We start from the raw sequence: 21,723 nt of genomic DNA on the forward strand, positions 1-21,723 counted from the left end.
GGTAAAACTGTAATTTGGGAAAAAAAATCGATCTTAAAACTGTGTAGATTTCTCCATTTCATATTCACTGTTATCACATTATGTCCAGAATATTTATATAGCGCTCTATCAGTGCTTGTCTATAAAGGTAGAATATTGAAAATTTCATGTACCCGTGTTTTAAATGTAGGCCTACATAATAACAAGTGGTAATAAGTGGTTTGGCTATCATCAGCATTAATGGGGAAATTGCTCAAAAACTCTCAGGTGATGATCTGAATCCTGATTTTGCAGACCGGAAATGCAGACGTGTGCCGCTGTTGGGCCTCTACCAACTGGTGCTTGCACATTTTTGGGGGAATTTGTATTTAAAGTTCCTTATTTATGTTTAATTCCAAATGAGTATTTAATAGTCGTGGCTTTTTTTCTAATTATTTATCTTGATGTGTTTGAATATGTGGTGCCACACTTAGTGTTTTATAAAGACATTGAAATTGTTTTATCTCTTATTTTTTGAACGTTTTTTAAACATTAACATTGAGAAGTTACTTTGTAAAATAAAGCACAAGTGACAAATAGATATTGTTCATTTCTGTCAGGGGTGGTGCGGGGTGTGTGTGTGGGTATGTACTTTATATATATATACAGTACATACCCCCACACACACACACACACACGTAAATAATTTGACGATTAACATACCGAACAACCCAAAATGTGCATTGATGAATTTTAGATGTTTTGTTGTAACATTTACAAATTTATGTACCGGTACCATATATATACCAGAGGTCTCCAATTCGCGGCCCACAGGATGCTAGTTTGAGGACCCCGCCTTGATATTAAAGTTTAATGATAGTCCGGCCCGCGCAAGTTTGATTTGGATGCTGTAGCCTGTGTGTTAGCACTACCCCCGTTCTAAATAGTTAGGTCTTTCTCATTCGAAGGCCGACAGCTTCGGAGTACCCTGACTATAGCTGCAACGGGACCGTGCCCACGGTGCCCCGCACCAGCTTGAATACACGTGTAAACCACGCAGGTAAACAACCCGCCACTGCTGCTTAATACACATGAAAGCAACATGCCAGTGTGGCTGTCACAGGAGCCGGCTGACATTTTACACTTACACACATACACACACACAGTATACACAGTATGTATATTTGAATAAATGCATTTTTTTCCTTTGAAAACCTGATGCGGCCCAGCCTCACCCAGACCCAAGCTCCAGCAGCCAAGTATTTGAGACCCCTGATATATACCGTACATGTTTGTATATTCCGATATTATTTGAGACTATTAATACGCGTGCTCTTTTCTATTGACGAGCTCCAATGAAAAATAAGCAGGAAGTAAAACATTATATTCTTGCAGAGATTAATCGGGTTTGAAGAAAAGTCAGAAGAAATCATTCTAACAGGACTGCAGTCTCACAGTGTTGCTGCTTCTGGAAACAAAGCTTTATAAATCTTTCTCATTTTCTGTGGCGTTTCTTTGATGTCGCTGGCTCCTTCAGGTGGGAACTTGAGCTTGTCTTCCTGTATGGGAGAAGTGTATTCAGTACAAAGTGGACATTTCAACCGCTACTGTGACCTATACCTGGTACAACTAAATGGGGAAAACAAGAAAATCTTTTTTAAAAAAGGAAGTAAAAACAGACTGAGATACTGTGTCAACAAATGAGTGCCCACCGGCTTATAAATGGAAACTTTTTGTGTCCATTTAGTCTTTAAAGCTAAAAACGTTCTTTTTTTTTTTTTGTGTTATGATCAGTGAAAACTAATTGTACCACTCCAATATATATTGTGACTGACAGATTGTATGACTTGACTGCCGACCTAAACGACGCAATGACTGCACTTGCTTGAAATTTGATGGTGACTTGCTTGATTTTTTTTCGACAACAACTTGAGACTTGCACATACTGTATAGTATGTGAGTTACTTTCACCTCTTCTAAAGGTGGGTTCAAGGTTGCAGGAAACTCTTACTTGTGAGCTTTGTCCGTTGCCTCTGGTTGAAGTATGACCACTTCATCTTCTTCGCTGTCAGATATCTCAACCACATCTTCTGGAATGAAAAGCAAACTCAGGTCAGTTAATTGCTTCCCTGAAATTATGAGAATTAACTTTCAATTGGACACCATTGCATTGAAGAAATACACTTTCCCTACCGTGTGCTTTTTGTTTTTCCCCAACCTCCATTGTTGTTTGCTTATCTTCATCACTGTTGAAAGCTTCCTCCTCATCTTGGTCATATTCCTCGACTCCCCAGCTGTTTTGAAGATCTTTGCCCACCTGTCCCATGCCTGGGAGTGGCACGAGCAGCGACTGACTTCTAGTATTGGCTTATTAAGGTTCCACAATTAAATACAAAAGAAAGCAAAAAAAAAAAAAACCCCAAAACTTTATTTTTACGTCAGATGAAAGATACGTCTGAGGAAGAACCTCGGCGTTCAGGACAATGTCATTGGCTCGTTCGGTCACATCTGTCATTTCTACTGCCGTCTCGTCCTTTTTTAAAGCAGTGATTCGCTCTTGAGGCATAGACTCTGCAAAGCCACACTTGCCACCTGCCTTCCTGGAAAACATTCACATCGTAATGTTAGCACAGAATAGGAGCTGGACTTCCACCATTTAATGCTCACATATGGGTGTGTCAACTCACCGGGCTGTTTTGTCATTCTCCAAAGCTTTCATGATGAGTTTTGTGATTTCAGACACTTTGACGCTGGCTATTTTACTGCATCTCATTACCTTGAATGCCAGAAAGATAACAATGCGCTGTTTCAATGAGTAAAAACTCCAAAAGCCAATAACAGAAGTCCATGAACCTGCTCTTTGAGCAACATGATGCCTCCACTCGACTGGATGGAGCAGATTTCCCTGTGCTTGTTCATTGCAATCATCAGCAAGCCGTCCATGACGCGCTCCTCCCGTTCACATGGATCTATGAGCAAATAGGTCCTGCATAGAAAGCAAGAGGCACAATCAGTAATCAAATTGGGCTTGACTCAGTTTTTGCATATTTCCACTGCACAGTGGAGACGAGGCTTGTTCCAGTAGTTGTATTTAATCTCTTGCTTGAAATACTTACAAAACAAAATCAAAATAAATGTAGTCAAGCAAGGCTGCATCTGTCTTTGACACACAAATACAAAATGAAGACACGCACAAGGAGCATGGAGCAGCCACAAACACTGAACTAACCGCATTAATGTGGATGGCGAATCCAATCTGGAGTTAGTGCTCCTGATATTACTCACTCGGTCACGCACTTTAAAGGCAGCGAGACTTTTAGTTTAATGACAATCTATAAAACCAGTTCATTTCCTGACAAACCCGTTTATTATCTTGTATTATGTTTTTATATTTACAACACTGTGCCACATTTCTTTACGAAAAAATATATCACAAAAAATTGGATTTTGTGGGGCCTGGAACAGACAAGCGGTATTTCATTTCAATGGGGAAATGTTATTTGATGTACAAGTAAATTACCGGTACTCAATTTACAAGCTTAGTCGCAGAATGGATTACACTCATAATGGGCAGTGCATTCCAAATTCGGTCGTACATTGTGTTCATCAACAACTTAAATATAAATAGTCGTCTGTAGGTTAGCAACATGCAGCATTAGTATATATGCTCTAATAACACAAGCAAAGGACTAACAATGGCGTTTTTTTGGTTTTGTTTTGTTTTGAAGGTGAAGTATTTGCAAACCTTACAATTCATAACAGACGACTGATGAAGCTGTTAGATTGTTTACATGGCCATTTTTAGAGTGGTGACGTTATAGATTACTTATTGTCACTTTTCCCTGTGGAGCTTAGACCGTTTTCACAAGAGGAAGCATGAAATAATCACTAGTGGGTTTTTATATGCCCTCCCGAGATCACCGCTACAGTAAGTCTCTACACACAAACTGTGCTGTATATGAAACCAAAAGGAACAGTACCGGTACAAGAAAGTGCTTCATAACCAGATACTGCGGTGGCACTCTAAAACAGTGTTTTAGTACATCAAGGAAATGCTCAGAAATCATTTCACATTAATCTGATTGAACAATCTGTATATTCTTGTGTTTTTCAAACAGAGTGAAACACTGTCATATATTAAAATCTGTCTTATATGGTGCCGTCTTACCCTTGCTGGAAAAAGGCAAAGCTGACGCTGATGGGCATGTGGTAGATACTAAGAGGAATGGGATCTCTTTCATCAGGACTATACTGGGAGAGCAGAAACAACCGGTTGCAGCATCTACACAGAGCATGGCATTCAGAATAAATGATGTTGTGACTATTACTGACTCACCACAGTGACTTCATCTCCTTGGATGCCAACATCAGGTCGTCTGAAGTGGCACAGGGAGGCGATTGCGGTGATGCTGGCGGCATCCATCAGGTTGCCATCATGATTCAGCATGTGTACATCCACCCGAATTTGCCATACCTGGTCATAGAAATGTGGCGCGGTCACCATCAACCACAGAGAAAGGGCTTTTGACTTTTCAACTGTTGAGGTTTACCTTTTCGCCAGACACCACACACAAGGACTCCAGATCAATGCACTTGGAGTTCCTTAAGCATCTCTCCAGCTGTCGGTTTAGCTTCACCGACAACTCTGACTGTCTTCAGAGAAAGAAATTCATGAGCCGTTTTTATTTTCTCTGAAGTATCCATCCATCCATCCATCTTCTACTGCTTATCCGGGGCCGGGTCGCGGGGGCAACAGCTTTAGCAGGGAAGCCCAGTCTTCCCTCTCCCTAGCTACTTCTTCCAGCTCTCCCCGGGGGATCCCGAGGCGTTCCCAGGCCAGCTGGGTGACATAGTCTCTCCAGCGTGTCCTGGGTCTTCCTCAGGGTCTCCTCCCGGTGGGACATGCCCGGAACACCTCACCAGGGAGGCGTTCAGGAGGCATCCGAATCAGATGCCCAAGGCACCTCATCTAGCTCCTCTCGATGTGGAGGAGAAGCGGCTCGACTCTGAGCCCCTCCCGGATGACCGAGCTTCTCACCTTATCTCCAAGGGAGAGCACCCTGCGGAGAAACTCATTTCGGCCGCTTGTATCCAGGATCTCGTTCTTTCGGTCACGACCCATAGCTCGTGACCATAGATGAGGGTTGGAACATAGATCGACCGGTAAATTGAGAGCTTCACCCTTTGGCTCAGCTCCTTCTTCACCACGACAGACCGATACAACGTCCGCATCACAGCAGACGCTGCACCAATCCGCCTGTCAATCTCTCGCTCCCTCCTGCCCTCACTCGTGAACAAGACCCCAAGATACTTAAACTCCTCCACTTAGGGCAAGATCTCCCCCCCGACCCGGAGGGGGCACTCCACCCTTTTCCGACTGAGGACCATGGTTTCAGATTTGGAGGTGCTGATTTTCATCCCAACCGCTTCACACTCGGCTGCGAAACGCTCCAGTGAGAGTTGGAGAGCCCTGTTTGAAGGAGCCAACAGCACCACATCATCTGCAAAAAGCAGGGATGCAATACTGAGGCCACCAAAACGGACCCCCTCAACGCTTCGGCTGCGCCTAGAAATTCTGTCCATAAAGGTTATGAACAGAATCTGCGACAAAGGGCAGCCTTGGCGGAGTCCTACCCTCACTGGAAACGATTCCGACTTACTGCCGGCAATGCGAACCAAACTCTGACATCGGTGGTATAGTGACCGAACAGCCCGTATCAGGGGGTTCGGTACCCCATATCCACGAAGCACCCCCCACAGAACTCCCCGAGGGACACGGTCAAACGCTTTCTCCAAGTCCACAAAACACATGTAGACTGGTTGGGCGAATTCCCACATACCCTCGAGGACCCTGCTAAGGGTGTAGAGCTGGTCCACTGTTCCACGGCCGGGACGGAAACCACACTGCTCCTCCTAAATCTGAGGCTCGACTTCCTGACGGACCCTCCTCTACAGCACCCCTGAATAGACCTTACCAGGGAGGCAGAGGAGTGTGATTCCTCTGTAGTTGGAACACACCCTCCGGTCCGCCTTTTTAAAAAGAGGGACTACCACCCCGGTCTGCCAATCCAGAGGCACTCTCCCCGTTGACCACGCGATGTTGCAGAGGCGTGTCAACCAGGACAGCCCCACAACATCCTGAGCCTTGAGGAACTCCGGGCGGATCTCATCCACCCCTGGGGCCTTGCCACCGAGGAGCTTTTTAACCACATCTGTGACTTCAACCACAGAGATAGGAGAGCCCACCTCAGGGTCCCCAGACTCTGCTTCCCCCAAGGAAAACGTGTTGGTGGAGTTGAGGAGGTCTTCGAAGTACTCTGCCCACCGGTTCACAACGTCCCGAGTCGAAGTCAGCAGCGCCCCATCCCCACTGTACACAGTGTTAGTGGTGCACTGCTTCCCCCTCCTGAGACGTCGGATGGTGGACCAGAATTTCCTCGAAGCCGTCCGGAAGTCGGCTTCTATGGCCTCACCGAACTCTTCCCACACTCTGGTCTTTGCCTCGGCGACCACCGAAGCTGCGTTCCGCTTGGCCAGTCGATACCCGTCAGCTGCCTCTGGGGTCCCACAGGCCATAAAGGCTCGATAGGACTCCTTCTTCAGCTTGACGGCATCCCTTACTGCTGGTGTCCACCAGCGAGTACGGGGGTTGCCGCCACGACAGGCACCAACCACCTTACGGCCACAACTCAGATTGGCCGCCTCAAAAATAGAGGCACGGAACATGGTCCACTCGGACTTAATGTCCCCCACCTCCCCCGGAACATGGGAAAAGCTCTGTCGGAGGTGGGAGTTGAAACTCCTTCTGACAGGGGATTCCGCCAGACGCTCCCAACAAACCCTCACAATACGTTTGGGTCTGCCAGGACGGACCGGCATCTTCCCCCACCATCGGAGCCTACTCACCAGCAGGTGGTGATCAGTTGACAGCTCCGCCCCTCTCTTCACCCGAGTGTCCAAAACATGCGGCCGCAAATCCGATGATACAACCACAAAGTCGATCATCGAACTACGGCCTAGGGTGTCCTGGTGCCAAGTGCACATATGGACACCCTTATGTTTGAACAAGGTGTTCGTTATGGACAGTCCGTGACGAGCACAGAAGTCCAATAACAAAACACCACTCGAGTTCTGATCGGGGGGGCCGTTCCTTCCAATCACGCCCCTCCAGGTCTCACTGTCATTACCCACGTGAGCATTGAAGTCCCCCAGCAGGAGTACTCTCCAGCACACCCTCCAAGGACTCCAAAAAGGGTGGGTATGCTGAGCTGCTGTTTGGTGCATATGCACAAACAACAGTCAGGACCCGTCCCCCCACCCGAAGGCGGAGGGAGGCAACCCTCTCATCTACCGGTGTGAACCCCAATGTACAGGCACTGAGCTGGGGGGCAATGAGCATGCCTGCACCTGCTCTGCGCCTCTCACCGTGAGTAACTCCAGAGTGGAAGAGAGTCCAACCCCTCTCGAGAAAACTGGTACCAGAACCCAGGCTGTGTGTGGAGGCAAGTCCGACTATATCCAGTCGGAACTTCTCTGCCTCACACACCAGCTCGGGCTCCTTCCCTGCCAGAGAGGTGACATTCCATGTCCCAAGAGCTAGCTTCTGCAGCCGAGGATCGGACCGCCAGGGTCCCCGCCTTTGGCTGCGGCCCAGCTCGCATTGCACCCAACCCCTTTGACCCCTCCCACGGGTGGTGAGACCATGAGTTCTCTGAAGTAATTCAGCAATATGTGATATACTTAATCGAACAGTATTTTTTTTTCTTCTTTCTACCCACAATCTTGCTGCTGTAGACTGTAAATTTCCCCAGTGTGGGACAAATAAAGGATATCTTATGTGTCCGTCCCCCCACCCCCTCAGGTGCAGCAACTAAATACACACACTCATTTAATGGAGAGTACAATTACGCTAACAAATCAGTTGTCAGTTTTTTTCTTTACCTGCCCTGTTCGAATGCAGGTGAAGCCATGGGTGACAGCTCTATATTGAAGAACATGATTCCCTCATTTGGTCGGTTCTCTTTGGGAGCCACCAGCTCACAGGATACCTGAGCCATTACCCTGTAATAAGCAAAAGCATCACAAAATAGATGTATGGATACGTTGACAAGATCAGATCATGCATGACCTTAAACAGGTTATGTGGGAGAAAAAGCGTTAATGGAATGCTTGATGAGCACAACTCAAGAAGCATGAAGGGTTGTTTGTTTGTCTTTAAACCAAAGAATAGTGAGTATTTAGTAGGTGCTGTGCTTTCGAGAGAAAATGCGATGCTTGAAGTTCGTATGCCGTGATTCGCTAGAGATGAGTGATGTCATAGATGACGTGCGAGACATCACTGGTTCGGGAAATGGTTCGAGTGTTGGTGCGATTGATGAACATACAATATTTGCCTGTGACAAAGGTGATTATTCCTTCATGGAGCCAACTAAAAAAAACATTTTCAGTAAATCTCTCTGAGTAAAGCCCCTATCCCATTGAGCTGCGAACAATTGCAAGTGTTTTCAAAGGCAGCCAATGGTGCATTCTTGTCAGTGCTCATTCAATGGTAAATATTCGCCAAACAGTCACAAAAAATGTTCAAAATTCCCTTGCAACAAGAAAAAACTAACATTGACCTTCACTGCCTTCCAAAACACTCACAACTGTTCACAGCTCAGTTGGATGGGGGCTTAAGGTATCACACACAATCTGCCTGGATGCAATGACATTACATCACAGGCAGTGATAATTTTACAGTTTGAGCCCTGCGAGTCCCAGGGACTCGCTGATCAGAAATGTATGAGTCCCATTATGCTTTTAGAGAGTCCCAAATTTCGAATTCTAAAATGGTCTACTTATTCAATTGCATATTCTAATAACACAAACAACAACAATATACTTTGATAATTATTTATTGTTTATTTCTTATAAACAAATGCTGCAAAAATTTTAATAATTCAGCCATACAAGATTTGCTGAGAAATAGCTTCTTATTTCATCCCATGGTTCAGTCTTTGAGTTCATAAATTCTCCTCTTTTTACTCTGCTTCCAATAATGCAAGGCTTTCTCAAAGTCAACTTATCATCGCAAAAAAATATCCAACTTAGCTGCTTCCTCTGTGATATCTCCGCAATAAACTTTCACAACACTTGTTCGCAACAGTTGTTTTAACGTTACACAACTTGGCAATCGTCTGCTTCCCGCCAGGTGAAGGCCGATCTCGCCAATCTTGTCTCGCGAGAACGGAAATCTCGTCACGCGAGATTACTTAACGCGAGATCAAAACAACAATGGCGGCGATGGTCAAACTGCGATCGTTGCTGGAAAAAAAGATTTACCGTAGTTTTTTTTTTTTTTTTTGACTGAGAAATTTCCTTGCGTCCCAAAAACGCACATTATTTGGAACTGTGCGTCCCGCGGGAAAATTATGCGTCTACGACGCGGGACGCAGAGGTAACGAGATGGCTGCACAGGTACAGTGTATTTTGCACCCCTGCATCCTGTGTAGGTTTTTCTCAATGACTGTATTTCCAAAGAGAGAAACAGACAGCCCAAGCACATTGGAGAAAAGATTGTTTCTTCATAAATATGTATTGTATTGTAATATGAATAAAATCCTCATTGCCTCTTTATTCATTAGCATAATCAATAAACAATTGTTTGAAAAGTCCCTTTTTCAAGTTGGGAACTCCGGATGGCCAGATGAACAGATTAATTTCATACCATATCCTTATCGACACATTGACTACGAACGGATTCAATCAAGGAACCAGGAAAAACCAAACTAAAGTGCGATTATTTCAGTGATTATACAAATGCTGACTGACCCTGTTCCATCACGACTTAAATTCCATCACGACTTGAAATGGCAATCAAGGTTTGTGTGCATACATTGAGAGGATTGAGAAATGAACCTTTACTGTATCTCTAGATGGAAAACAGAATGAATTTCATTTTTCACTTGCAGTCAAAACAGGTCAACATAATTACCATCACAGAGCACAATATCACATTTTAAATAGAATAACATTTAAAGTGTTCTATTTGTGGCTAGTCGTTCACCTCGTTTTGCCCAGTTCCACGAAGCAGCATCCAAAGTCAGTCCCAAACATGATCTTTAATTTCCTGTAGTCATAAGTCTGCCGTCCATCCAGGCGCTGCAGGAAGAAATGCATTGCTCCATGTACACATGACTCCATATACACGATACAACAGCACAGTGGACGTTTTATCCGCGAAATACTTGCACTTGGTTCATTTCAGTGATAATACAAAAACATTGACAATGCTTTGTCGGATTCATGTTTCCAAAACGAACTAGCAATATTTACCTTTTTCTCTTGGATGGCTTTAAGCAAGAAATCTCGCTCGCAATTTGACAAAGGAGTCTCCTTCATTCTGTTCTATTCGTTTATAGCCTACGTTAAAACTCCGACTGCATGCTTACCAACAGCATACCACCGCCATGATTATTGTTGTTAACTTTAACCCGGAAATACATTTGACGTCACACAAAACAATGGTTCGGCGTTTTCTTGTTAGCTGTTCCACAATTACTATTTCGCGCACCATCTTTGTTGAACCAAATGAACCAAAAAATGAAAATTATCTTTTTTTTTCAGGACTTCTGTATTTCTTGTTCGTTTATTCAACTTTATTTTTCCAATTCCGAGTTGGCTGCAGACAGCAGTGTAAAAAAAAGTACATATTCTTTTTTTTTTTTTAATATCAAGAGTTTTGAAATAATTATTGACCTCCATCAAAAAAGAATTAATGGAATTTTGAAAAGTACATTTATGATGTGTTTGTTTACTGCTCAGAATGTCAATATCGTTTAGAGTATATAGAGGTTACTATAAAGGACTGGGTCATCATTTTGTTTTAATAGACTTCAATAATTCTTATTATTCCACTCTGGTTAGAATTCATTCCAGAATGAAATTATTTAAATTCAACAGGAAATGCCTTTTCCGTTAACCAATAATTAAGGAATTGACCATTACAGTTGAATAAGTCCTTCAGTAAAATAATGTTTGAATCAATCTGATTTTGAAAATATAGTGATTTGTTCCTGTTAAGAGTACGTTCATCCAACCATCCATTTTCTAATCCGTTCATCCCAGCTGTCTTCGGGCAGGAGGCGGGGTACACGCTGAACTGGTTGCCAGCCAATCGAAGGGCATCTAACAATAACTGGTCAGAGGAAATTAATTTAACAAGGGTTATGCTCGTACTGATCTCTGGAGTAGGTGCAAAGCATCCGCATATAACTGTATAAAGCGTTTTCAACTAAGAGATTGTACGTTACACACGGAAGCATTACATAATAGAAAGTTAATACAAATCAGACAACACATTTAACCGTGGGTTTTAAATATGATCATGTGACGCTGCCCGGTCGTCACAAAAAGGGGAGGTGGAAGTCCCGGTAGTAAGCGTCGTTGATGAGCGTTATACCACGTGGTCTGAGAGTCACTATTAAGGTATAGAACTCACTGTTTTACGGAATAAACTAACAGTGATAATTAGTTACGTTGATTGATCGTCACAAAAAGTGTCTCCAGGAAGCGCCGTTAATGGGCGTTTTTCCAGTTGGTCTGAGTGCAACGCTTTTATTTTAAAATCTACCCCACCACCACTTCCTGTCTAGGTCGAACACAGAATGAATTCCCACCACTTCCTGTCTGAGAGTGCATCTGCTCCGACCATATCCGGTTGGTGGTGTTGAAAAGATTAGATAATTCTGGCGCTGGCGCTGGGATCTGAGATGCCGCTGTCACAGTGTGCATGAACGTAAACACCAGTGGACCGGCGGGGGGCACCAAAAGGAATCAATTCGCCATTAGTTATCGTGATTTTTTTTAACAACAACTAAAGAATATACTATTTGTGAAATGCTTTTTGTGACTGACATTAATGAACTTCCTGAACTGCCTCCTATGTTGAACATTGGCTGTTGGATGAAACGGGGAAAGGCGTTTCATTTCGAGGCCCAACACTGAGCATCTACATAAATGCGCATGCGCATTTGTTTGCAGTCGAACCGTTACATTCTTTCATGGCCCGATCTGTCAACGGTGGATCCCGTACGTCATTTCAAAGTGTGCGTTCGCAGATACACCGTAGATTAGTTTTGTTAGCGCCTCGCGCAATACAATCGTCCGTTTTCATTTCTTCATTTATTGTTGTTGGTGTGAGGAGCAGTTTCGCGAGGATTATTCGGCGACAACAAGGCGCGAGGTTTGTGCGCTCTTTTTCATTCTCCATCTCTCCTTCACCCTCCCTCGACATCGCTGCTAATAAAGCGAGCTAATTGTTGTGTGTGTACGCAATATGTTTCTAAAACCATAGTTTGGACTTCACGCGTTGTATGGCGGGTCGGTTTGCTTTGAGTTATTTCCTGAGTCAGGCAGTGTCTTTATGACGCGACATTTTAGAAGATACGCCTGTACTAGACCGCTTTGCGGCACGCTCTTTCTAGCTGTTGTGGTGATGAGGACACATTGGCTGGGCAGGAGCAGGTGCGTCTGCAGAAAGCCTTCATCTCGGCACAGTTTGGAGGTCGCAGTTTTCACAGGCAGCCATGTTAGCTCAATGATCTGTCCCAAGACTTCGAGGCTCTTCTGTTGTTTCGCCAATAGCTTGCTTACTCATTGGGCTGGATAGAGATGCTGGGCCAAGTACGCGCACACCATTGCGGGGCTGATTGTGGAATGTGCTGGTCACTCATTCACATCTGTGCTGTTTAGATAACACTTGGAATCCACGTCTCTCCTTTCACTCGTTTGATAGATTCAAACCCAGTCTGTCAAATTCATTGTGTGAACAAAAATCTTGTGTTTCTAAGCTATAGAAAACAGAATTTTCTCATTTGTTTGTCCAACACAACACAAAAATAAGTTAAATGCTATTGTGGATACTAGCTTTACTTCAAATTACAGTATATGGAAATTCCTTTTTTGACGAATTATTGAAGTCAATTGTATTGGTGCTCATGTCCCTTGCAGTATTTCATGTTGCAAACACGTACGATAAGTTTCATCATTGTACTTGTTGTATCTGACTGACCAATCAGATGCAGCCTAAAATGCACATTGTCATCCATTAGAACAGTATCGAGGGATGTTACTACCACCCAATAAATTTAAGGGGATACGTATCCATCCATTTTCTAAAGGGGTTATCCTCACAAGGTGGAGCCTATCCCAGCTGTCTTCGGGCAGTAGGTGGACTACACCCAGAACTGGTTGCCAGACAATCACAGTGCACACATAGACAAACAACCATTTGCGCTCACAATCACACTTAGGGACAATTTGGAGTGCCCAATCAACTTGCCATGCATGTTTTTGAAATGTGGGAGGAAACCGGATTACCTGGAGAAAACCCACGCAGGCATGGGGAGAACATGCAAGCTCCACACAGGAAGGATATATAAGAAATCCTTTATTAGTCTTGCAATGGAGAAATTCCCAATTCACAGCAGCAAAGTTACAAAAGGAAGAAGTAGAAGAACTAAATGTGGGAGCTGCTGGAAAGGCAGCCACTCTTGAAGTCAAAATAACACCACACAACACATAAGACACAGACAGCAGTGCAATCTTGATCACTTTTCTTGCATACACTTTGTTGTTTTCTAGCAGTTCTAGATGAAAGAGGAGAGGATCAAAGTGGCCTTTCACCAGTGGATCAGGGATGTCATGCTGAAAATGTGCACACGTCTGCTACAAGCTAAGTTTTGAAAGCAAACACAAAGCTGTAGCGTCCATTGACGACAAGAGATAGTCTCACATCTCCTGTCCCATATAATCCGCTTTAACTCCAAGCCGCGACTCCCAGTTCCACATCCGCATCGGCGCTCTGCGCTGACGCTCCTTTCTTCTCATCGTCGGCTCCTCAAGCCTTGCATCCATCCAGCCGCAGACCGTCCAACAGCACCGATCTCTCCGCCGAACAAAGCGGGGCTGGGTAAAATGCTGCCCATTACAGGCGCAAAAAACCCCCCACAAGTGCCCCAGAGCTGTCCAGCAATGAGAGTCAAATGCCACAGACATTCCTCCCAATCAAAAACAGTGCTGGTATTCCCATGCTGCCAAGAAGGAGTAACCACCAAGCACCGAGTCTCCTCCTTGATGAATATCATCGCCAAAAAATGCTGAAAAACAATCCAAATCTGCTCTACATGATGCAACAACAACACAAAGTGACAAAACAAACACAAAAACAACAAAAAAAGCAAGGCTCATGAGAGCACTTGCCGACGGCTGCCTACTCGGGCGCCATCTTGACTTCAAAATAAAACGCCATGACGAGTATCTCTAATGCCATTGAAGATAAAAACAATTTGGGCATTTGATTAACTGAGAAATTACTCAAATATCCACTCCATCCGGTTGTTTTACATGAGAGTCAATAATTAACACCGTGCTTGCAAAGGAATTTGTAACGGTTGTGAACTGGGAGCCAGAGTGTGTTGTCTGGTCACCCACTACACAATGAATCATCAAAGGAGAGAAAGGTTGAACGTTTCAAACCTTTTTCTCAATACAATAGTCCTTTGCATTTTAGAGGCATCCAGGCTACTTTTATGCTGTTTTGGATCACGGTGTGCTGGAGCAACGGACCCTGAGACCCTGAGAGAGGACAGATTACACTGGAGACCGGCTGCCAGTCAATCGCTGTCATTCAAGTGAACATGCATGCTTTTGGCAAGCGGAAGGAAGCCGGCGTCAAAAGCCATTTTGTCAAACCTCACATGCACCATCCACTGTTGCAGTTAGGAACAAGCAAAGAATGAAATCCAGAACACCTTTTTGAGGTTGTGCGCTTATTGGATACACAATGTGTTTTGGGAAGAAAATGAGCTATTTTAATCCAAGCAGAGAGTGCTCAATGTGTTGATGTGATGGCAAGCTCCCTTTTTTCTCAAACCATTTCCCAGCCCTGCATCCTTGTATGCACTTTGTTACATTGTCAGTGTTGTTGTTGCCCTCTCACATAACCACCGCCCTGTTCATTTCTCTTTAAAGATGAAGCTGGACAGGCGCTGGATGCGGCGGATGCCGTTCCTCTTTTTCTTGAGCGTGGCACTGGTAATGGCCCAAAAGCAGTCTGAAGTTGAGCGATCGGATGTTGATGAAGAGATTGGCTTGGACGAAGAGGAAATGGAGCCTTTAGTCACTGAAGAGGAGGAGGAGGAGGACATTGAGGAAAATAAGGCAAAAGAAACAGATCATAAAACCACAGCCAGTGACAAGGTGTCCTTTCAAGTGAGTAAAGAATAACAACACTAAAAGTGGGACTGGAAGAAATGTGAAAATTGCTACCTGTCAACCCATTTGATTGATGTTGGCTTCCTAGGTGACATATGAGACTCCCGTGCCCACTGGAGATGTGCACTTTGTTGAGACATTTGATGATGGCTCTCTTGACAGGTAATCTCTCATCTGAATGCGAGCAGCACTTTGGCTTTTGCTGTAAAGTGGCACGTGAACCTCTGGTCAGCATGTGCAGTTGCGCTCATGAGATTACAGACCCCGATGAGCACAAAAGTTTCAACATACAGTATAATGACAAACTGACAAAATGAGAAACGTGTTCAAACTTAAAACAGAGTTGAAGCTTGCGGAATTAGCTGGAGGAGCTCTTGTATTTCCTTATCTTTGAAAAGTAAAAACTTCATGGCGTTTCTACCGTGGAAAGTACTCGCGCCAAACTATAGAATACGCCTATTACACATTTAACGGCTATTTTAAGTCCCAATTGTTATCCTCGTAGGTATCTTGTAACGTAATGATATAGGGAAGAGTGAGCGTCTGTCCTTTCTACCGGAAGTGCTTCATGCTTTGCAGTACATCTAATCGGTTTAGCGATGCTGAAAAGTGAACACATGTTATGCTTTCAACCGATTGGAATTATTGTTCTGCAAAACTTTACAAAGCAAAGCCGGAGCCTAGATTTGAACCCGCACTCACATTTGGCCACCATGCTGCTAAATACTAAACAAACAATCTAAAACAAGCACGAGTTGTAATCATTTATTGTTTGTTTGTGTTCTCCTTAGATGGCAGTTGTCCAAAACAGTGAAGGAAGATGCAGATGATGACATCGCCAAATATGATGGTTTGTTTCGATCTTCACTTCAACCAGAATGTGTGTGTGTGTGTGTGTGTGTGTGTTTTCTTGTGGGTCAGACAAAGCATGCAGCCATTTGCGCCTTGAAAAAAAAAAAAAAAAAAAGACTTGACTTGCTGTGTGTGCTAAATGCAGGAAAGTGGGCTGTGGAACAGCTGAAGGTAAACAAGATTCCAGGAGACCAAGGCTTGGTGCTCAAATCCCGCGCCAAGCATCACGCCATCGCCGCCATGCTGGACAAATCTTTCGTCTTCCAGGATGAACCCCTTGTCGTACAGTCAGTACACACAAATGAATGCATCTACGGTATATTTGCTTTTGGGTGTTTATGCCCGTGATGCTTTCTTGATTTCCAACAAAGGAAACGCAGTTTGTTCATGAACAAATGTATTCCCACTTGGCAAAATGTATGGAATGGAATTGCTTTGTCGATATGTTTTTGTTTGTCTAGGTATGAAGTTAATTTCCAGGATGGCATTGACTGCGGTGGGGCTTACATTAAACTGCTTTCAGACACGGGTGATGTCAATCTGGTGCGTAAACGTGTTGTCAAGCTTACATAAGACTGACACAGTCAGCTAATTGATGGCTTACTTACACACACCGCATAAGTTCGTGACCAGAATATCTCATAATACAAACATCTCTCACAGTTATTAGTCTTATTTCTTTTGTTAATTTATTTAAAAATGCTATTCGAATTGTTTCTAAACTCACTTAATGTCTGTCCTTTCAGGAACAATTCCATGACCGCACGCCCTACTCCATCATGTTTGGACCCGACAAGTGCGGCGAGGACTACAAGCTGCACTTCATCTTCCGTCACCAGAATCCCTTGAACAAAGATTTGGAGGAAAAGCACGCCAAGCGGGCTGATGTAGACCTCAAGAAGTACTACACTGACAAGAAGACTCACCTCTACACTTTGGGTATGGTGGCATGTCGGGCCCCGGCACGCAGGGAAGATTAGGGTTTTCATTTTCTGTGTCTTATGTTGTACTGTGTTTATTAAAACAAAAAAATGCAGATTTTTAAATCGCTAATACCGGGCGTTCAACCCTTTCATGCCCCCTGTAACCTGATAACATAATAAGCTGTCCGCTGTAGTAACCGCTGTCCCTGCTCAGGGCGAGGTGCAACTACAGTACCGTCCTCCAGACACACCAGTATTCTCTCTGCACTTGCATTGAGAACTCACTCCACTTACTCATTCCCAGCCACCACTACTTTTCCCCTCAAAGTATCACATAACCCTCATGACAGCACATCAAAATAGTTGCACTTACAAAGTCAAATATCAGTAATGCATGTCTGTCTGTTCCTCCGTTGCCAGTCCTGAACCCAGACAACAGCTATGAGATGTTCATTGACCAGTTCAGCGTGAGCCGCGGCAACCTGCTGAATGACGTGGTGCCTCCAGTCAACCCGCCCAAAGAGATCGACGATCCAAACGACTCCAAGCCAGAGGACTGGGATGAGAGGGCCAAGATTCCCGACCCCGACGCTGTCAAGCCTGACGACTGGTGAACATCCACACTAGTAGAACCAACTTGGCCTGCAAACTGCCATGTTGAAATGTCGCCAAATGACTGTCGATTTGTAGTAAAAACGACTTTGTGTCAGGGATGAGGATGCACCCGCAAAGATTGAAGACCCAGATGCAGTGCAGCCAGAGGGCTGGCTGGACGAGGAACCTGAATTCATCTCCGATCCGAATTCTGAGAAACCAGAAGACTGGCAAGTAGATTGTGAACACGTTTCCAACAAAACCATACAGTGAAGCGCAGCATACATGCGGTTCGGCATTCAGGAATGCACCTTTTCTTTTTTGCAAGATCGATTGTGAAAAAAACGGACCGATTTGTTCTTCGGAGCACAGGCCAAAGCAAAAAAGATAATGCTCTGGCACCATCTAGTGGCAATTTGTTGCTCGGGAAACAATTTTGAGTCAATTGAATTGAGGAGCTTCATTGAGACACAAGTCGTCATTTGCCGCCAACTTGTGGCACCTATAAGTCGAGTCCATTTTATTGAGATAGCCCTTCATCACAGAATAGCCTCAAAAGAGCTTCACGTGCCCACAGTTGACCAGTAGTAACAACATCCCCTGATCTTAAAGGAGGGCAAGAAAAAAAAAAACATCTGGGGGGCAGGGGAAATGAGAAACTTTGAGAAGGGGCCACAGATGGGGGGGAATACCCCTGCCCAGGCTGCAATCTAAACCGTGTGGGCAGCATTCAAGAAAATATACTACTGTCCAAATAGAATGTTCGAACGACGTCAGAGTCCATTTAATAAGATGAACTGCTACAGGAAGACGCCTCCAAAAACCGCAGTAGGTCATTACAAACCCTTTGGGGTGGGGGTCAGTTACTCACAGATTTCTGGTATTCTTTTTTTTTCATCATTTATGCTGCGGAACTATGCAGCCTGACAACTCTGCTGTGTGTAGGGATAAGGATATGGATGGAGAATGGGAGGCTCTGCAGATCCCCAACCCAGCATGTGAAAGTGCTCCAGGGTGTGGGCCGTGGAAGCGCCCCATGATAAACAACCCTCAGTACAAGGGCAAGTGGAAAGCGCCACTGGTAGACAACCCCAACTATCAGGTAACCACCAGCTGCTTGACTTTGCTTTGTTTCCTGCGGGCTTGGTTTACGAAAGGTTTCATTCATTCATTCATTTTCCGAACCGCTTGATCCTCACGAGGGTCGCGGGGGGTGCTGGAGCCTATCCCAGCTGTCTTCGGGCAGTAGGCGGGGGACACCCTGAATCGGTTGCCAGCCAATCGCAGGGCACACAGAGACGAACAACCATCCACGCTCACATTCACACCTAGGGACAATTTAGAGTGTTATATCAGCCTGCCATGCATGTTTTTGGAATGTGGGAGGAAACCGGAGTACCCGGAGAAAACCCACGCAGGCCCGGGTAGAACATGCAAACTCCACACAGGGAGGCTGGAGCTGGAATCGAACCCGGTACCTCTGTACTGTGAAGTCGACGTGCTAACCACTGGACTACCGGGCCGCCTACGAAAGGTTTGCGCATGCAAAAACGGGTGCAGAATTGAATGTTCGCGCAAATAGGTATCAAAGCTGGTCTACTAACCGGGCGCTCCCTGAATTGTGTTTACAAAATTCAACTCATTTTTACACCAATAGACAAAATACTGGAAGGAGTAGATCCAAATGTAGCACGCGCAATGTGATGTTTCAAACCTGAGAGAGATTGCGGTGGCTGATTTTAATACTGCGTCTGAAAGCCAGGTGCAGAACAATCTGCCACGCTCTTGCGATGAATTTATGTACAACCAACTGATCATCACAGGCGTGCAATCTCATGAGAATAAGTGATGTTCATCTTTTATTTCATTCTTGCTTTTTCATCAAAGGGGTCCTGGAAGCCACGTAAAGTTATGAACCCTGAATATTTTGAAGACCTGCAGCCATTTAAAATGACGCCTTTCAAAGCAGTGGGCTTAGAACTGTGGTCCATGACTTCCGACATCTACTTCGACAACTTCATTGTCACGTCCCGCAAGGAAGTTGCTGATCGCTGGGCCTCGGACAGCTGGGGTTTGAAGAAGCTCGTGGCCAGTGCTAATGAGGTTAGCGTTAACGCACGCCTCATGAGAACAATAAGTGCGCATACACTGGGTCCTATTAACAAGGGCCCAACTTGTCCTCCCTTCAGCCTGGGATTTTTGCCCAGTTGATGATTGCAGCAGAGGAGCGCCCATGGCTCTGGGTGGTCTACGTCCTGACGGTCGGTCTGCCAGTGGGTCTTGTTGTGCTCTTCTGCTGGCCTAAGGTACCATGAGCTATTTAAGTCAAACGTTCTGCACGATATTAATCCCCCTCCCAAATTTCTCACAGAAACCCGATGACTATGTGTACAAGAAAGTGGATGTGCCACAGGCTGACATAGAAGAAGAGGATGAAGAAGATGAGGAAGAAGAGGCAGCAGCTGGTGCAGACAAGGATGAAGAAGATGTTGAGGCCGCGGACGCTGAAGCACCTGCAGGTGAGACAGACACCTCGACCAATGTTGGTTTTCCCATTTACTCAAACACACTGTACATTCAAACTACAGCAGAGGCTGAGAATGCTACAAATCTAAGAGGTGACCAACCAGAGGGGGATTGTGACATTGAGCGTGGTGGAGAAGAGGAAGAAGTGGAGGAGGAAGAGGAGGAGGAAGAGGAGGGGGAAGAGGAAGAGGAGGAAGAAGAAAGCAAAGCTCCTGAGAGCCGATTAGAAGAGGAGGAGGTAAGTGGAAAAGTGACATCTGTACCCCAGAAAAGGATTCATTGTGGTCTGGAATCCAGAAATTAGATTGAAAATCGATTGGTCGAAGTTGCATTTATTTGAAGGCATCGTTTGTATTCATGGGCAGCCCATGTGACACTCGACAGCATTGGGTGCATTCTCACTGTTTCATTTTACTCACGGTGTCCTTCCTTCCAGCCCGACGGAGACAGTGACGCTGTGGAGAGCAACAAACAATCCGTGAGGAAGAGGAGGGTACGAAAAGACTGAGGTGACGGCGACACCTACCGTCTCCAACTCCCCTGCAGGGACAACGTGGAAGCGCCATCGTTCCTCCATGAGCTGGACTGAACGTGCATTTCCTCCACAATCTCCCGGTAGCCTCCAGTATCCCGGGTTATCCCATTATCGTTCATCCTTCTGCGACAAACAAACTACATCCGGGGCTCCTCCTCATCTCGCCTTTGCATTTCGAGTTCTTTGTGCATTACTACTTTTTTCCCTTCTGCAGTTGATCGTCTGCTTCGAAATATTCATCATTCTTTCTTTGCCTTGTTTAACTATTGCCTGGCAGCCTACCATGTGGTTGTTTCTATGTGGTTCTTTCTCTCTCGTCATCAATCTATTTAGAGTAAAGGCAGTGTACAGCATCTGGACTGTCAGCTTTTATGTTCATTGCTTCCAAGAACACGTATAAGGACAAAGTTCCTAACCTTGATGAGTTTTTCCCCACTTGTAAGAGTTTCAGTCGGAGACAATGAGGTTACCGCAGAGTGAAGAAAAGGGACCTCGTAGGTTTCTGTCAATCGTTTCATCCGTGCATTTACTTTTGTGTCTTTTTAGAGATCAATATCTCTAGTTTAAATTATTCTGCTCGTATAGATTGATGATTAACTTGAAGGGTACGCTGTCATGCACAGACCTGCGCTTAAGGCCAATACACCAAAACATTTTTTCCCGCTGTTTATCAGATCGAGCACAGAAGTTTTTATCCATGTACACGGTGCATTCCTTTAACGGGTAACAAAATATTCTTGTCCAATGGCTGGAGGGTCATCGTACTTATGTAATGTATGAATCTTGGGTGTGTGTGTGTGTGCGTCTGTTTGATTCGAGCACCAACTGTGAATGCCTTGCCAGTTCTGTGAGCATATTTTTGCAAAAGCTATGCTTTTTGCGACATTTACAACATGCCCTTGGAAGACAAAGCCCCCTGCCCCCAAATCTCAAAAAAGCTTTTGTAAAGTTCCCGCCAGACATTGGCATATATCATATCCCCGTTGACATCTGTTTGCAAATTGCACATTGCTCTTGAAAATAAAATATTTAATATTAGAGCATCTGTCTCAGGTGTAGTCATTATCTCATGATGTGCTG

General features: G+C 44.8%; 2 protein-coding genes across 5 annotated transcripts; one reads left to right on the forward strand and one right to left on the reverse strand.

Annotated features, from left to right (window-relative positions):
* Positions 1–1,121: 1,121 nt before the first annotated feature.
* Positions 1,122–10,413, reverse strand: exosc9 (exosome component 9). Of its 4 annotated transcripts, none has more exons than XM_086120929.1 (12): positions 10,273–10,413; positions 10,004–10,098; positions 7,900–8,019; positions 4,509–4,611; positions 4,295–4,432; positions 4,127–4,209; positions 2,812–2,944; positions 2,646–2,734; positions 2,412–2,558; positions 2,152–2,312; positions 1,970–2,048; positions 1,122–1,517 (listed from the first exon to the last, which is right to left on the reverse strand). In XM_086120929.1, the coding sequence occupies exons 1-12, from the start codon at positions 10,336–10,338 to the stop codon at positions 1,454–1,456; spliced, it is 1,278 nt and encodes a 425-aa protein (XP_085977055.1). In that variant the 5' UTR covers positions 10,339–10,413; the 3' UTR covers positions 1,122–1,453. The 4 variants fall into 4 exon arrangements, with proteins under 4 accessions (XP_085977055.1, XP_085977056.1, XP_085977054.1 ...); XM_086120930.1 differs by having other exon boundaries at positions 1,970–2,045; positions 2,152–2,315; XM_086120928.1 differs by having other exon boundaries at positions 2,152–2,315.
* Positions 10,414–11,897: 1,484 nt separating this feature from the next.
* clgn (calmegin) lies at positions 11,898–21,683 on the forward strand. The gene is made up of 15 exons (XM_086119986.1): positions 11,898–12,181; positions 14,971–15,210; positions 15,302–15,375; positions 16,005–16,063; positions 16,211–16,352; positions 16,527–16,608; positions 16,812–17,004; positions 17,409–17,598; positions 17,699–17,812; positions 18,528–18,684; positions 19,470–19,685; positions 19,772–19,888; positions 19,954–20,101; positions 20,171–20,346; positions 20,545–21,683. Exons 2-15 carry the CDS (start codon positions 14,971–14,973, stop codon positions 20,614–20,616), a joined length of 1,980 nt encoding a protein of 659 aa, XP_085976112.1. The 5' UTR covers positions 11,898–12,181; the 3' UTR covers positions 20,617–21,683.
* The last annotated feature ends 40 nt before the right edge of the window (positions 21,684–21,723 follow it).

This window comes from Hippocampus guttulatus, chromosome 9 (assembly GCF_054856545.1).
Source record: "Hippocampus guttulatus isolate MCC_2025c chromosome 9, RoL_Hgut_1.0, whole genome shotgun sequence".
Taxonomy (NCBI): domain Eukaryota; kingdom Metazoa; phylum Chordata; class Actinopteri; order Syngnathiformes; family Syngnathidae; genus Hippocampus; species Hippocampus guttulatus.